This window comes from Alternaria metachromatica (assembly GCF_023757995.1).
Source record: "Alternaria metachromatica strain BMP 0045 chromosome Unknown scaffold_9, whole genome shotgun sequence".
Classification (NCBI taxonomy): Eukaryota; Fungi; Ascomycota; class Dothideomycetes; order Pleosporales; family Pleosporaceae; genus Alternaria; species Alternaria metachromatica.
The window spans coordinates 1,064,366-1,080,323 of NW_026055500.1; the positions used below are offsets into that span (position 1 = coordinate 1,064,366).

At 53.4% G+C, this 15,958-nt stretch overlaps 3 protein-coding genes across 3 annotated transcripts; 2 read left to right on the top strand and 1 right to left on the bottom strand.

Annotated features, from left to right (window-relative positions):
• Window positions 1-968: 968 nt before the first annotated feature.
• On the bottom strand, window positions 969-4,092 carry J4E83_005133 (uncharacterized protein; the record flags this gene model as incomplete). Its single annotated transcript, XM_049332054.1, is given in 3 exon segments — window positions 969-3,398; window positions 3,871-4,070; window positions 4,086-4,092. 3 exon segments carry the CDS (start codon window positions 4,090-4,092, stop codon window positions 969-971), a joined length of 2,637 nt encoding a protein of 878 aa, XP_049189149.1.
• A 5,207-nt stretch (window positions 4,093-9,299) lies between these two features.
• J4E83_005134 (uncharacterized protein) lies at window positions 9,300-10,973 on the top strand (the record flags this gene model as incomplete). Its single annotated transcript, XM_049332055.1, has 2 exons — window positions 9,300-9,313; window positions 9,362-10,973. 2 exons carry the CDS (start codon window positions 9,300-9,302, stop codon window positions 10,971-10,973), a joined length of 1,626 nt encoding a protein of 541 aa, XP_049189150.1.
• A 1,442-nt stretch (window positions 10,974-12,415) lies between these two features.
• J4E83_005135 (uncharacterized protein) lies at window positions 12,416-14,688 on the top strand (the record flags this gene model as incomplete). The annotated part of the gene is given in 2 exon segments (XM_049332056.1): window positions 12,416-12,423; window positions 12,441-14,688. 2 exon segments carry the CDS (start codon window positions 12,416-12,418, stop codon window positions 14,686-14,688), a joined length of 2,256 nt encoding a protein of 751 aa, XP_049189151.1.
• Window positions 14,689-15,958: the final 1,270 nt, after the last annotated feature.

Here is a 15,958-nt window from a genome sequence, read left to right on the forward strand (position 1 = left end):
GATGAAGAACGGTGGCGCTTACGCCCACATTTTGGCTGTCTGATCTCTGCGCTAAGGTAAGCGTATTGTTCAACCGTATTCGTTATGTTGGAAAGCACTACTGATCACATGCAACTTATAGCTTCCTCCACAAAAGCAGAATTTGGCACAACGACATAAAGCCTGATAATATAATGGTGCGGGGTCATGATGTATTCATCACCCATTTTGAATCCTGTTCCGACTGGTCCGACAGGTCCGACAGCGATGGCAACGAGACTGAGGGACGGCCTGATTCGCTCACACGAGCCTATGCAGCACCAGAAGTAATAGCGTGGGAGAAACGAGACTCGTCTTTAGACATCTGGTCGCTAGGTTGCGTGTATCTGGAGATGTGGACAGTGCTGAGAGGAGGAAGTATGAATGATCTGGAAGCATGCGCGGTCGAGGAAACGGGCTACAGTTCACCAGACATCGATTTTGAGGCTTGGATCGCACGCATGGAAGCACTTCCCGGCCCACCGTCGGACAACTTACCGAGCGAATGGATACGACAAATGTTACAACGCGACCGCAAGCTGCGACCGACGGCTGATGCTCTCCTTAGTATCGTTCGAGACGCCAGTACGAAATTCGACGCAGAACACATGTTCATTGGAGAATGTTGCCTTCGATGGGGATAACAGCGCTGAACGTGACGCATCAAGTACTGCAGACGCCTAGCAGGACGGTTGAAGACAGGATGCAAGACACAGGCTGCATACTGCTGAGCTGTAAGGCCAACGGCAGGCGCTTCACTAGGCTGTCGCTATCGCAGCAGATCCAGAAAAATACACAAGAGAAGGGGTGTTGTAATGAAGGGTATCACATGTCATTCACAATCTAACATCACCATCAACTATGCTGTCCATGTCTCATGCAATGCTGAACTTTTCTTTGCCCCATTTCCCATCCCAAAAACGCCATGAAAATGCACACATGCCATCACACTACCACCCCTGCCTCCTCCCCTTCTCCCCCGCACTCCTCGCCTTCTTATTAACCCTCTTAACATCATGCCTCCTCCTCTTCTCCTTCATCACCTTCTCCGGATCCAATACAGCATCCACCTTCCTCTTGCGCCTCCTCTCCTCCCTTCTCTCCCTAACACCACGCTGCACCTCAGCCATAACATTAAGATACTCCTGCGTACCAAGCCGCTTCTGCAACGTATTCATGACCTCGCGCGCCTTATCCGACAGCGCTTTGTACGGGTCTATAGGCGGGTTGTTGTTGGAGGTGGGAGCGAGGGCGGCGCTGGCTTTGGGGAACGTGGCGTCGGTGGAGGTTAGGGTGGAGAGTGTGGTTAGGAGGTGGGGGAGGGATGATGAAAGCGGTTCTAGAGGGAATTTCGCGGCGATGGTGTCGAAGAGGGACATTATGGTTGTTTTGGCGTTCATGGTGGATTTGTCTTTGCGGACGATGCCTGAGAGGCGGATCATGAGGCGGTGGATGGCTGTTGGTGGGGTTTCTTCCGCTCTCTCCGTCTTCTTCGTTTCGGGTGGAGGTGAAAAGCCACTGAAGTCGTCTTCGTCGTCTACAGCTGATGCGGCGCCGTTTGTGGGGGCGGCGACTTCTCCTGCCTCTTCCTCGTCGTCGGTTTTCTGCCAGTGCCACTTTGCGTTGTTGACGGCGAGGCAGCGCGCGAGGAAAGCAATGTTCTTTACGCTTTGCATACAGAGTTGTTCTGAGACCTCGGGGTTGAGCAGGTTCCTCAGGAAGGCGTTGCAGAGCTGCGTCATGCTCTGCTCTGCTAGTTGCAGACCCCCTGACCCCTCCAGAGGCAGAGCGCCAAGTCCAGTGTCCTTGTTCGATACACCAAGATGGGCAAAGTATGTACCCAACAGCTCCGCAGCCTTGAGCTTAACCCATAAGTGTGGGTAGGTTGCGCTAGCTTGCACTGCGGTCCATAGGCTATCCTTGTTCGATGCAAACATAGTGTCGGTGTACTTCTTGCAGATCTTGGAGAGCAAGGTGAGAGAGTAGTACAACAACTCCCAGTCGTCTTCGTCGCGTCGTGTCAGGCACTCATCGATCGTTGCGTCCAGCCGGTCAAGAACGTATGCCACCTCCTTTGGTTCTTCCTCTTCCTCCAATGCTTCGAAGTAGAACCCGAAACACTGGATACCAAGACGCTTCAGGCCAACATTATCGTCCTGCTCCAACCAGCTCTTGAGGTCAGCCGCAAAACTTTGTAATCGCTTGTCGCTGGCATGTTGGAACAGTCTCTTGATGAGCAAGCTGGCCATTTCTCGGCACTTGCTTGAGTCGTCATTCGCAACAGTGTTGATCAACGGGAGGAACATGATACCGTGGTACTCGTACTGAGCCTTCTCGGGGAAGCGAGGTAACGCCTTTCCAATGATGAGGTCGAGCGCCTCCATGACTGACTGCCTGCCTTCTATGTGCTCGTACCGAAGGTTCTTGAGGAGGAACTCAATCTGCTTCTTGAAGCGCTTCTCGCTCTGTGTGTACGAGGTCAAGAATTGGAAGTAGTGCGAACGGGCGATGTCGCGCGCGGATTTTGTCTGGTTGGTGATCATCATTTCCGCCACCCTGTCCATGGCTTCGTACATCTCAGGAACATCAATGTGACGGTTCATGACAGCCTTGAGGAAACCAAAAGTGACACCTGATCGATCTGGCTCGTCCAGATCAGGAATCATGCGCTTGAGGAGATGACCGACATCTCTTTCCTTGATCGGCACGTTTGGTCGCTCGCGTAGCACCGCTGAGACTAGCTTCAATGAGGCTTGCGCAAGCTCCGTGTTGGACGACAGTGCGCCCTTGATGGCGCGCATCGCTTCGTCGATGTACACGGGACAGTTGGTGTCCAGCTCTGTCATTGGTACCTTGATGATGGTGGAGAGAAGGCGCACAGCCGAGACCTGAACTTCTTCTTGTCCTTGCACCATAGCATCGCCAATGATCGGAAGGAAGCCAGCCAAGTTCTGGGGAGTTTGGAGGTCTTCGTGTTTGCGGAGCACAGTCCGAAGAATATCCATGCCGAAGCGGATCATCTTGAATAAATAAGAGTTGGTGCTAAGTCTCGCGCCAGACTTGGCCGCTCCACGGTTGTTGATCAGATAACGCTTGTTCTTGGGGTCGATCTTGGCCTTCTTCTCGGTGGTCGTGGTTGCAGCGTAAGCCTCCTGGATGAGCTCATAGCAGAATACCAAGATATCCCTGTTGTTCACCGTGGGGTTCTGAAGAACACCGAGTCCGATGCGTCGCAAAAGCTCGTCGATCTTTTGAACCATCCTTGCATTGAGCTTCTCGATCAGAAGAGACCTGATTGGAAGCACGAGCTTGATGATATGCGCAGGGGTGGCACACCGTGCTACGATGTCCATGGAGTCGAAAGATTTGCTGCTCTTCACCTCCTTCATCTTAGATATATATTCTTCAGCATCCTTCTCCTGGCCTGCAGCGCCGAAAGTGTCGTCCATGATCTAGATACTACGTTAGTTTGTTCTCAAAGTGGATACATTCCTTTAGGATACTTACAACATCGACTAGCTCCACCAAACAGTAATCAAGATCACCTGGGTTCGTTTGGTCGGCGAGCTTGACCAGAATGGTATGCAAAGTGAACGACAGAACGTGGAGCTGGTAACCGCGTTGAAGCGCAGTCCGCAAAGCCTTCAGGATGAAGCCCACGTAGCCAGGACCCAGTATCGTAGCGATATCACTGAGGGTGTTTCTCGACATGTCGCGTGCTTCTTGCGCGCGGCTCTTCAAGATGTAGCAGATATCCAGAAGAACGCCCGGTAAGCGTGTCTCGATCTCGAGCGGCGGCAGAATCAAAAGAATCTTGGCAATCGCGGTTGCAATCGGCACTCGTAAACTGACGGTAGCCTCGTCCTTCTTGTGTAGGAAGTTGGTCAAGTCGGGCAGGAAGTTGCTGATTAGGTCGGTGCTAAGTTTGTCCTGTTGTGGGAGCGTCTTGGCCAAAGTCGATAAGGGCTGGTCAATTTCCATAGCGTCCCCAGCTTCCTCGGTCTCGGATGCGCCTTGAGAGGAGAGCTTAGCAATGTAACCTTTGGCACGTCCTGCTTGGTTCAAACCGTCCATGAGACCTGCGATCAATCGGATGATAGGCTTTTGCAGGTCTTCCTTGCTTGTCAGGTAGCCGATGTAGCGTTTGAGTAGGGAACGGAACTGCGGCCACTCAAGGCTCTCGGTCAAAGATGTGAGTGTCTTGATCGTCTCTCCCAGAAGGCTGTCTGCAGCCTCGTCGTCACCCTTGTTGAAGACGAAGTGCTCGAGGAGTGGTATCAGGATGTGATAGATGTTGGTACCTCGCAGGTGGAACGCGTGGGTGGCCAGACGGCGCAAGGCTCGCAGTCGTCGATGACCCTGGATGTGCAAAATGTTGCCAAAGAACGATGCCTCGTCATCTTCTGAGAGGAGGACATGCAGATCGGCTACGGGAGTCCAGTCTGAATGTGTCTTAACCAGATGTTCCAGGACGGCAAGGTATTCGACCCGCACAAGCTCCGAGTTCTCCCGCATACCATTCTGAATCCCAGGTAGGACTGCAGATGACACAAATTCCTTGAACTGTTCGCTCGACGCGACCTCGCTGAAACGACGTAGAGATAGTGATGCATTGACTCGAATGCTGAGCTCGTCGTTATCCTTGATGAGATACAGCATGTTGTAAACTAGAGGCTTCCACTGTGTGAGCGTGTATGATCGATAGCTTTCTTCGTTTATGGCATTGAAAGCTTGCGAGCGGCGTTCAAAGTCTGGTTCATCGAGCCGTCCAGTAGCGAATGAATTCAGATCATGGCACAGCTTTGCGATTACTGTGAGATCGCCGTTGGTGTCGGAGAGATCCTGGAGAACATCGCAAAGCAAGCTTCGGGCTGTTCGATCCTGAACGAAACTGAACATAGGAGAGATGGCATCGTAGGTTGTGTCAAAGAGCTCAACCAAACTCTGGCTATCACATCGCTGGATAAATTCATGAAGGATCTTGAGTAAGCCAAGCTTAGTACGTGGGTTGACGCGCTTTGAAGGCTGGCGAAGCAAGAAAGTTGCGATTTCGATCATGCTTCGGGATTCCGTGGCACCAACTACATGAGGCGCTAGGTCTGCCACCGTTTGTACACCGGCTTCGAGCACTTCTTTACCGGGGCTTTGGCGAAGTAGTTGACCAACTCGGTGGAGTATCGCAGTTGAGTATGGCTGGATGATATCGGTATGGATACGATTCCTGAGGAGTTTCGACTCTGTCGTCGGTGTCTCATCTTCTTCGGTGACAAGAGAAACGATGCTTCGAACGATGTCGTTCAAGACAAAGCACTTGACCTCGTCCTTAGCCGATGGTACCTCCAGGCAGTCGATGATCTTGTGCAGAATGGCAGGGTTGAGTTCTACCAAGAACGGAGCTGTCCGGCTTGATTTAGACCATGCCGCGAACAATCGGAGTAGACCTGAGACGGACTGGGCTGTCTCAATGGGCAGCTGCTCGAGCCTGGGCTCGACCATCTCCTTGACTAGAACACCTGCGTACGGTTTCCAGTCAAAGTCCGGACAGTTTTCAAACAGCCTACCCAGAATCTGCAGCGCCCGCTGCCGGATAGTCTTCATTAAGGAGGTCTTTGTCGCTCGACCTTCGTCATCTTCGCTTTCGCTTGGTCTTGACAGTTCTCGCGATGCCTTGATGGCTGAGTATAGAATGGGATCCACGACGATTCCGGCAAAGGGCGCGAATGTAGTTGCAAACGTACTCAACAAGTCATCAAGTAGGTTCAACATTCCCACCTGCTTTCGCGGGTCTACAAGCTCTTTCTGCAGCAGCTCTTCATCGACCGCGGAGTCTTTGAGAATTGAGATGCGACCTAAAGGCCCGAACGCGATCTGCAAGAATTGGCGTATAGCGTCATCTCCGAATCTGGTCTTCAGGCCGACAAAAACGGCCTTCCTCTTCGACTCCAGACCTCGCTTGCCAGCTATGACTTTTCCGTATAAGAGTCGCAGAACAATCGGAAGCACTTGATCGACGTCGGTATCCTGCAGCTTTCCTTCGCTGAGGAAGATGGGTAGCTCGTCACGGAATCGCTCATCATCAAGCAAGTTGAGCAGTTGTTCTTGGTGTTTGACAATGACTGGATCTTTCCACGTGAGAAGTGCCTTCAGAGCGGCTTTCTGGATCTCGATGTCTCCGTTTCCTAGTAAAGCAAGCAGAGCTTCGCGAACCTCGTCCGTACGGTACAGGACCTTGGGGTTATTGAACTTGGCGAAGATTGAGAGCATTGCTTTCTGGTCTTTCCTTGACCAGCGATCCTGCAGAATGGCATCCGTATCTTGTTCGGGATTGGGCGCATCTTCAGGCTCCGGTGTGGCCTGGGTCAGTGCCCAGTTTAGCAGCACGGGGACAAGAAGGCGAGAACGCTTCTCCGCGATGTGTGGCAGGGAATCCAATACTCGGAGAGCTTGTGTCCTGCTGAAAGGATTGTGGAAAGGTACTTCGGCATGGTTGTCCTTGAATAAAGTCTCCAGCTGTTCCTCAGTACTGTCAGCCTGTGACTGTACATTGGCCACACGCTCTTGCAGCTCCATGAGGTTGGTGCACTCGAAGTCTGTGGCGTAGGGTCGCTGTGTGGATTCCGGTTGAGATGCGTTCGTGAAACTTTCGCTGGCATCGGAAGCACTCAGCCATTCAAAAACATGTTGGGTGACGAAACCCTCGCCCTCTTTTGTCTGGCAAATGGCCTTCAAAGCTGCGCAACTGTCGTTCCAGACCGAAGCTAGTTTGACGTGTAGCAATCCTAGACAGAAAGCGGGTATGGCCTCCCCTATCCATTCATTAGAACATACACCTGGGTACAGTTTCGCGATTTGCCCTATGCGCATCGCAATGGATCTCTGAGTCTCTAGATTCAGTGGTGTCTGCTCGATCAGCATCGCGGTATGCAGTATGTCCTGATGTTCCTGGCTCTGCCCTGCAATGATCTTCAAGACTTGTATAGCTGTGAATCTTAGGTCATGTGATGGAGACCCCAAGCAGTGCATTAGTGTTCGCTTCAGGGGTTCCATGTGAGAGCCGGTAATGTCGACTTTGGTGTTTTCCCGCTCCAATAAGCGCAGGAACGCGCGCCAGAAAGCTAGAGAATGGCCATATACAGGAGATGCTTGACACAACGCAGGCCATAAACTTGTCGTCAAGTCATCACTGTCGCCTTTACTGATGAGGGCCTGAAACCCGTTGCCGGTGGCAAATATGTCTACAGTTTGTCGGGGCTTTGCGCTGTCGGTGTCTAAGGCGTTCTTGAGTAGCTCTGCAAGGTCGGTCATTATTCCGTGGGTCTTATCGTTTCCTAGACGCAGCGTATCTACAGCGAATAGCAAAGCATTGCAGTAAAATGTTTCGTAATCTGAATCGACATCGCCGCGTACAGACTCAAGAAGCTTGTCGAACGGTTCATGTACGATCACTTGCCATTGATCAGAAGCCTGTAGATCGACTTTCGCCAGCGCGCTGTTGTCGTTGTTGTCGCGCTTGTAGTAAAGTCGAGGGAGAATAGCGCAAAATTGTGATCCGTGCTCGTGTGCCTTCTGCGCGATGAACCTCTTGAAATAAGGAAGTAGCAACGTCCTGAATCTCTCCACCCCTAGGTCAGCAAAGAGATTGCAGAAGGGTAAGAAGTATGATTCCCAGGGGCCGCGGGTAAGCCCTTCGAGCAACTTTCCGTATGGTGTCGCTGCGCCAAGAGGACAGTATTGGAACACAACAGAGACGACCGACAAGAGCTCCCACGCATCAACGGAATCGAGAGTGGATGATTCCTTGGTTGAGTCCAGCAAATGACTGACCAAGCTCAGCACGGGTTGCCAATCATCGACACGATCACCTTGTCGCACACCACAAGCGACTAGCAGCAGACGAGACGAAAGGCCCATGTAACGCGTGTCGGAAGATGTCTTGTCGATCTGTGCGAGGATCACTTCGAGGAGGGGCGCGAAGTTTTCTGCGTCGGTATGATGGATAGCAGCGGTGATGACGCCAGTCACCACGGGCTCCAGAGGTGGGATCCGGAGTTGGACGTGCTCTTCGTTGTATGTCTCTGCTAGGAGCTCCTGTAGTATGGCCGTCGCGCTGGAGTGGAATCCGCGCTGTACGCCCTTGAGCGAGTCGGTCAACAGGTACATGAGACCCTGCTGGAACGCGTAGTCCTTGCCCGACTCTTGCTGGTCCTTCAGCTGGTCCGATATGTGCTTGATGATCGTCCTGAGAGGCATCTTGTCGCGGTGGTAGCCGGCACCGGCTTTGCGGACGAGGAAGCTGAGCGATTCGGCAGCGAAACGGGAGACGAAGGCTTTCTGGCGCTCTTTGCCCAGCAGAGGCGACATGAGATCGAAGACCGGGCGCAGGTTGGGGACTAAGAGGCGCGAGAGGTACTTGAACAGCCATGCAAGACAGCCAAAAGCCCACTCTATCACCTCTACATCAGCATGTGTAGCTGCCAGATGCGACACCGTCTTGACTGCCTTTTCAAAGTACTTCTCGAACCTCTCGCCCATGTCGTGTGCCAGATGCGCCGTGAGACTGAGCAGCGGTTCCTGGCTGAACTTCTCGCCCTTTTCGATGTATTCTACGAGCAGCTCGAATATGCGGTCGCTGTGGTGGAGGACCTGGGGGAGGCTGTCGCATAGTGGCGCGACCTTGCGGGCGAAGGTGGTGAAGCCCTCGGACATGTTGAGCTCCCGCCACTCATTGAACGAGTCGCGGAAGTAGGAGAAGGTGGACTCGAGTTCGGCATCGTCGAGGAAGGTGCTGCGACCGCGGCGGATGGGTTCGATCTTGAGCTGGGCAATGCGCTGGGTGAAGCCTTTGAAGACATGGTTGCGCGTCGATTCGGTTCCGCCCTTGACTCGCTTCTGGGGGCGCGCTGATTTGGCGACCTTAGATTTGGGCTTTGCAGCCGGCTTCGCGGTTTGGCCTCTCGACATGGCGGCCATGGTGTGGTGGAGTGGTGTGAGGGCTGGCGTGGTTGCACCTTCTTCACTCGATGATGCTCCACTAGAATTTCCTGGCGCTAACAAAAAAGCTGGACCCTGGCACCACCGAGGCCTCCGACGCGCCAATCACCCATACTCAACACCACGCGTCGCCAACATCAACGTATCAAAACAATCGCAACAGGCTACAGCAGCTGCAGGAAATAACGCGACTATATCAAGTTTGTCAGGTAGCCAAGGTGCGCCTTTCATCGTCGCCACTTTTACTACCACCTCGACGACCAGCTGCTTTCCTAGCTGCGTCATCAGCAATGGCCTCCAAAATGTAAGTGAAATGCGCTATCATGATATTTGGCTGTTCTAACATGTGCAGCGTTGTCGTTGGCGCTGTGAACGGCCAATTCAAGACTGTCTTCCAGAAGCTGGGCGCTCTACACGCGAAGAACAACTTCGCTTTCGCCATTGTCGCAGGCGATCTCTTCGCAGGGTCAGTCGAAGCTGAGGGCACAGACGCAGCCGATGTGCAGGCGCTCATTGATGGCAACATCGACATACCATTGCCGACGTACTTTGCTCTTGGCAACAATCCCCTCCCACCAGCAGTCGTCCAGAAATTGGAATCATCAAGTGACGAGCTATGCCACAACCTCTTCTTCCTCGGCAAGCGGACGACTATGAAGACATCGGAAGGCATTCGCATCGTTTCCCTAGGTGGACAGCTTGACCCCAACATTGTCGCCGGCCAATCTAAAGACAAGTACCCGCCCTTCTACAGCGAGACGGATGCGAAGGTATTACGAGGTGCAACCACAGCAGATATCCTCATCACCAACGAGTGGCCAGAGGGCATTCAGAAGCGTTCCAAAGTCGAGTTCAATCCTGAAGTAAAACCGACAGCGCAACAGTGTATCGCCGACCTGGACGTAATACTCAAGCCCAAATACCACTTCTCCACATCGGGCGGCAACTTCTACGAGCGAGAACCATTCTTCCATGCGCCTAGCGACGAAACCGACAACCTCTACCCTGTGACCCGATTCATCAGTCTGGCTTCGTTTGGCAACCCAAACAAGCAGAAATGGATATACGCCTTCTCTCTCGAGCCATCGGCCAGCCATCCAGTCTCGCCGCCAGCTGGCTCTACTGCTTGCCCTGTGACACTCTCTGAGAAGAAGCGAGTCGCACCGGAGCATCGCGAACAGCATCTTGTCTACGATGATGGGAACCGCGGCCGGAGAGGTAACAAGAGGCGCAAGGGTGAATCCCGAGGGCCCATCACAGCCTCAGAGTGTTTCTTTTGTTTGGCAAACGAGAACATCGCAACACATCTAGTGACTTCAATCGGCGAGAACTCTTACCTGACTACGGCCAAGGGTCCCCTCCCAACCTCGCATACATACCCAAAACTCGGCTTCCCCAGCCACATGCTCATCATCCCCTTCACACATCAGCCAACGCTTGGCTCCATGGAAGAGGAGGAACGACACGCAACATACGCAGAGATGCAACGCTACCGACGCGCCATGAACAGCATGCTCAAGTCTGTCGCGGATACCGAATACGGCTCCGTCACATGGGAAGCCAGTAAATCGAGCTTACCACATACCCATTGGCAATATCTCCCAGTGAGCGCGGACCTCATCAGCAAAGGGCTTGTTGAAGCTGCTTTCAAGGCCCTAGCAGAGAATCTACACTGGCCGAAGTTTGAGAAGGAAGATGTTGGAGACGGATTCGAAGAAACGAGCGACTTCTTCAGAGTCCTGGTATGGAACCCAAAAGATGACCCTGAAAAGCAGACAAGCTACGTCATGCGATTCGATGAGAAGATCCGTTTCCACAACCAGTTCGGACGCGAGGTATTGGCAAAACTGTTGAGGCTCGACAACCGCGTTGACTGGAAGAACTGCGGGCAAACACAGGCCCAGGAAGAGCAGGATGTTGAGAAGTTCAAAGAAGCGTTCAAGGATTTCGATTTCGCTGCTTGATACCCTTAGTAACTGGCTTGCACATTCTACCCTTAAACCCAGAACCGACCACACAGGCACCCATCGACCATTCCGCCTACGAGTACGAGCCATCCAAGAGGAGGAGAGAAGACTCTGGCTATATCCTGCCTACCAACTTGGGCTCTGACCCCCCGCCTCTGCCATCGTACCCAAATAGCATGAATTTGTACGCATAAGTCTCGATTAACATGACAATGACCGATATAGACACCGGGGTACATCTGAGCGTTTTACGGCCTTTGTGATAGTAATGTGGTTCTCACGTAACCTCCACTTCGGGATCGACTCATGAGCCAAGTCTCCAAGGCCCGACGTCGCTGCGAACATACTCGAAACGGCAGTTCTGACAGGAAGGTGTCCAACACAGCACTAAAGATTGGCATACCAAGCCCCGGTCTCGCCAGGCTTATTCCCGAGCCGCCGAGATGTCTCATGCTCGTCGACACTCTTTACGCAACTTTCATTGTATCGAACAGCTTTCACTTCGCAGCATCAGCTTGAGAATCCAAACTCGTGTATTCCAGGTTTTACGCCATTCAGACAGCACTTCACCATTCTGGGCTTGGCACTTCCTCTTGAGGCTAACGGCTTTCTTCTTCCAGCCAAGACCGACGCTTGGCCTCACGTGTCGGCTGAGACAGGCTAGCGTCTGGCTCTTCTCGGCGTTTCGGGTACGGAGGGCAGCTGCACCCGGCGTCGAAGAACAGCCGTGCCCACTCTCGCTGGAAAATCTGCCGAGCCCCGCTGAAACTCATTTCCCAACTTCGCGACTGCTCAAGAGGCCGGGCTCCGGAAGGCGCTCGCTCCGTGGCGCAGTCGAAAAAACGTTGCAGCGTAAAAGAACACCGTGCCCAGGCCGTGGCAGCAACGTCCAATGTCGAAGTGTAGGGTAACCCGGTACAGATATAGGAGCTTTACTACAAAAATAAGATCAATGGCCACCTATCGCATCAATTCGCACATCTAACCTTCCCTTACCATACCTCCCTTCATGTCTGCACGACCGTACCATTTGCGCACCAACAGGCTATTTAGTCCGCTTGGGATCGATGTCTTTCCCGTGGAATTTAGTTGGCAGCTAGCAGCTAAGGAAGGCATTCATGATGTCACGCAGTCGTCCTATGAACTTCAAGTCTCTACATCTCTAGCCTTCGAGTCCGAGAACATCGTTTGGGACAGCGGGAAGACAGCCACAAGCAAGATTCCATTATTCACCGCCATCTACGCGGGCGACAGTGTGAAAAGTCGCACTCGGTATCATTGGCGCCTCCGCGTATGGGATCAATCCGACGAGCCTAGCGACGAGACCTGGGACACGGCCGAGCAAGCATGGTTTGAAACAGGGCTTCTGGAGCCATCCGACTGGAAAGCGTCTTGGATCAGCGCTCCTGTAAGGACATCAACCGGGAATTCAGTAAAAGATGGCAGAGTCATATACCTCTCTAGCATCTTGCAGCTCGCACGAGAGCCAGCCCGAGGACGAGCTTACGCCACGGCTTGCGGATGGTACAAGCTTTTCGTCAATGGAAACAACGTCACCGGCACGGCGTTGGTACCACGCTGGACGCCTTTTGATCAGTTCACCGAGTACCAGACTTACGATATTGCGAAGTATCTGGAGGCTGGCGAGAATGTGATCAGCGTCGTTGTTGCGGATGGGCGATTCAGAGGTCAGATCGGCGTCACCGAAGGGCGCTGTCGTTACGGAGACCGGCTTTCTGCGCTTGTACAGCTTGAGGTGGATACAGATGACGGAGAAACTGTTACATTCTGTACCGACGAGACATGGCGGTGTCCAAAGGGCTCCATCGTTCGATCAGACCCCGTGTGGGGTGAACATACCGACTTCCGGATCGCTGACGAGTGGCTGGAGAAACGCCATACTGAGTCTTCGGATCGTGCCGAAAAGGTCTCGGTTTTGACGAAGAAGCTCATCGCAGAAGAAGTCGAACGCGTCGAAGAAGTCACGCGCTTGCCACCCAAGACCGTACTTCGTGCTCCGTCAGACGCACAAGTTGTCGACTTTGGACAAAACTTTGCCGGAATCATGGCAATCAAGCTGCGCGGCCGGGCGGGGTCCAAAATCACCATGACCTATAGCGAAGTCCTGTCAAGCAACGGAGAGCTTGATATCAACTACCTGAAGCTTCCCATAGTGCCGCATATTGTACAACAAGACGTTGTAACCCTTGGAGACAACGAAGCCACATTCCAGCCATGGTTCGCCATACATGGATTCCGCTACGCTGAAGTCCGAGGCTTGGACTACGACCTTAGCCCCTCTGACGTCCAAGGAATCGTCATCGCTTCCAACATCCCAGTTACAGGATCCTTCACCTGCTCAGACGCCCGCCTAAACAAGCTCTACCAGAACATTGTTTGGACTACCCGTGGCAACTTCACAGACACACCGACTGACTGTCCGACTCGAGAGCGAATGGGTTGGACTGGAGATATTCAGGTGTTCACGCCTACTGCGACTATGCTGTTCGACTGTCAGACTTTCCTGCGTCGGTATCTGCGTTGTCTGGGTGCGGAACAACTTGCCGACGGCAGCATCCCATCATACATCCCCAGCGCTGGTTCACAGTTCAGCAGCCAGCTTTCACTCACCACGAAGCTGATGTCAGGATCAACTGGATGGGGCGATGCTTCTACAATGGTGCCTTGGGCTCTATACCAACACTACAACGACAACGTAGTCCTCTCGCGCCAGTACGACAGCATGAAGAGCTGGGTGAATAGCTTGGCACATCGAGCACGAGACAAAATGAGCTGGAGAAGATGGTTCTGGGCCAAACTCGGTGCTGGATGCGGTGACCTCGAGCAGTACATCTTGGACACTGGCTTCAGCTATGGCGAATGGCTCCGAGTCGGAAGCGGAGTTCCCACAATCATCAAAGACGTCTTGTTTCCCAGCGCCGCTATTTCGACCGCTTACCTCGCCCACTCATCTCGTCTGCTCTCCAACATCGGCAAAATCCTTGGCAAACAGGACGACGCCGAACGTTATCTCAACATCTCGGAAAAGACATGTGAAGCATGGCGCGCTGCTTTCGTCCGACAAAACGGTGCGCGCATCGCATCCGACTACCAAGACGACTACCTCCGCGCCCTAGCCTTCGACCTCATCTTACCAGAGCAAAAGCCCGCGGCTCTCGAACGCCTTGTAGAACTAATAGTACAAGCCGGCTACCACTTAAGAACCGGCTTCATGAGCACAGGGTTGCTACTCCCCGTACTCGCCCAATACGGCAGAGCAGATATCGCATACCGCGTCCTGCTCCAAGACACAGTGCCCTCATGGCTCTACCCCATCACAAAAGACGCAACAACGCTCTGGGAGACATGGGAAGGCTACGACGGCAAAGGCAACGCGAAGATGTCGCATAATCACTATGCGTTTGGCACTGTGGCGTCGTGGTTGCAGGAGAGTGTGGCGGGGTTGAAGGCTGTTGAGCCTGGGTATAGGAAGATTGGGGTTGAGCCGCTAGTTGGAGGTGGGTTAGAGCATGCTGAGGCGACGCTGGAGACGCCGTTGGGGTTGGCGAAGAGTGCCTGGCGTTTGGAGGCTGGTATTGTGAGGCTTGAGGTAGTGGTTCCGCCTTGTGCGACGGCTGAGGTGCTCTTGGAGGGGAAGGTTGAGACTGTGGGGTCTGGAACGTATTTATTTGAGTATAAGGTAAATTCATAGCGATCGGGCTTGAGGATAGGGCTCTCTGGATACCTGGGTACTCATTCGGGATCACGTGTATCCGAGGGGTTCCGGCCGCTTAGACAGGGGGCGCAGAACACCGAAACTCAGTAATCCTTTCACCAAACCATCTCAACTCTTCTGCACCTCCATCCTCACGTTTACTATTCCTTATCACCCATTCGCTCTCTCTCACAACCCCAAAAGGGATAACGCGCCGAACCGCAGGAAGCGCCGGTACGTTGTCGGAGGTTTCATATCGAGCCCCCAATCAAGATGACGATCATCGCCCATGCCAATGCGCCCCGCCACCTATCACACCCCGCGATAAGAGCACCTGCGATCATCCGCGACTTTGCTTGCTACACAAGTCATCTTACCTCCTTCCAGTCAGGTCTACGCTACTATGCAGGTAGGTCGGCGCCGCGCTCCTTAGTAGGAAGGCAAACCACTCGTTGTGTGTAGCGGGCTCGTAAGCACGGCTGATCAGGTACACATCCCCAATGGGGGGTATGATGGGCGTTGTGTCGGTGACTTGGCCGTTACCTCCACCTGCCTCTTTCGGGGTCGTGAGAAGAGTAGCGCATTGGTATAGTATGCTGTGTGATGCGAAGACGGGGTGAGCGGTGCAAAAGCAAGGGCAAAGGGGTTTGGGAGGCGCGTGGTGCTTATCATTGGAAGAGACGATGTCCGAAGTATAACGCGCCGACTACGGCGAGGGAGAGGTAGAGTATATAACCGCCTGAGAACCTGTGTTGTAACGAAGGATAAGTCAGAGATCATCAAGCAGCTCTACTTCGCAGCATAGCCTACTCCCTCACAAAAGCAAAATCGCCACTCTTCCATCCCATCACCATGAAGGCCTCCATCTTCGTCGCCGTGGCCTCAGCCGCCCTCGTCTCCGCTGCCCCAACACCAGCCATCCTCGACGCTCGCGCTCCCCCCAACATTCCCAGCAAGTCGGCTGCTACCACACAGCTCGCTGGTCTCACCGTCGCCGCCCAAGGCCCGCAAACTGGTTACTCTCGTGATCTTTTCCCTCACTGGATTACTCAGTCTGGAGCCTGCAACACACGCGAGGAAGTCCTCAAGCGCGACGGCACAAATGTCATTACTAGCAGTGCATGCGCCGCGACTTCTGGATCGTGGTTCAGCCCCTACGACGGCGCTACATGGACTGCAGCCAGCGATGTCGATATCGACCACATGGTGCCTTTGAGCAATGCGTGGAAGGTGCGTCTTCCTTTCCCCATCCCATCCACCTATCCCC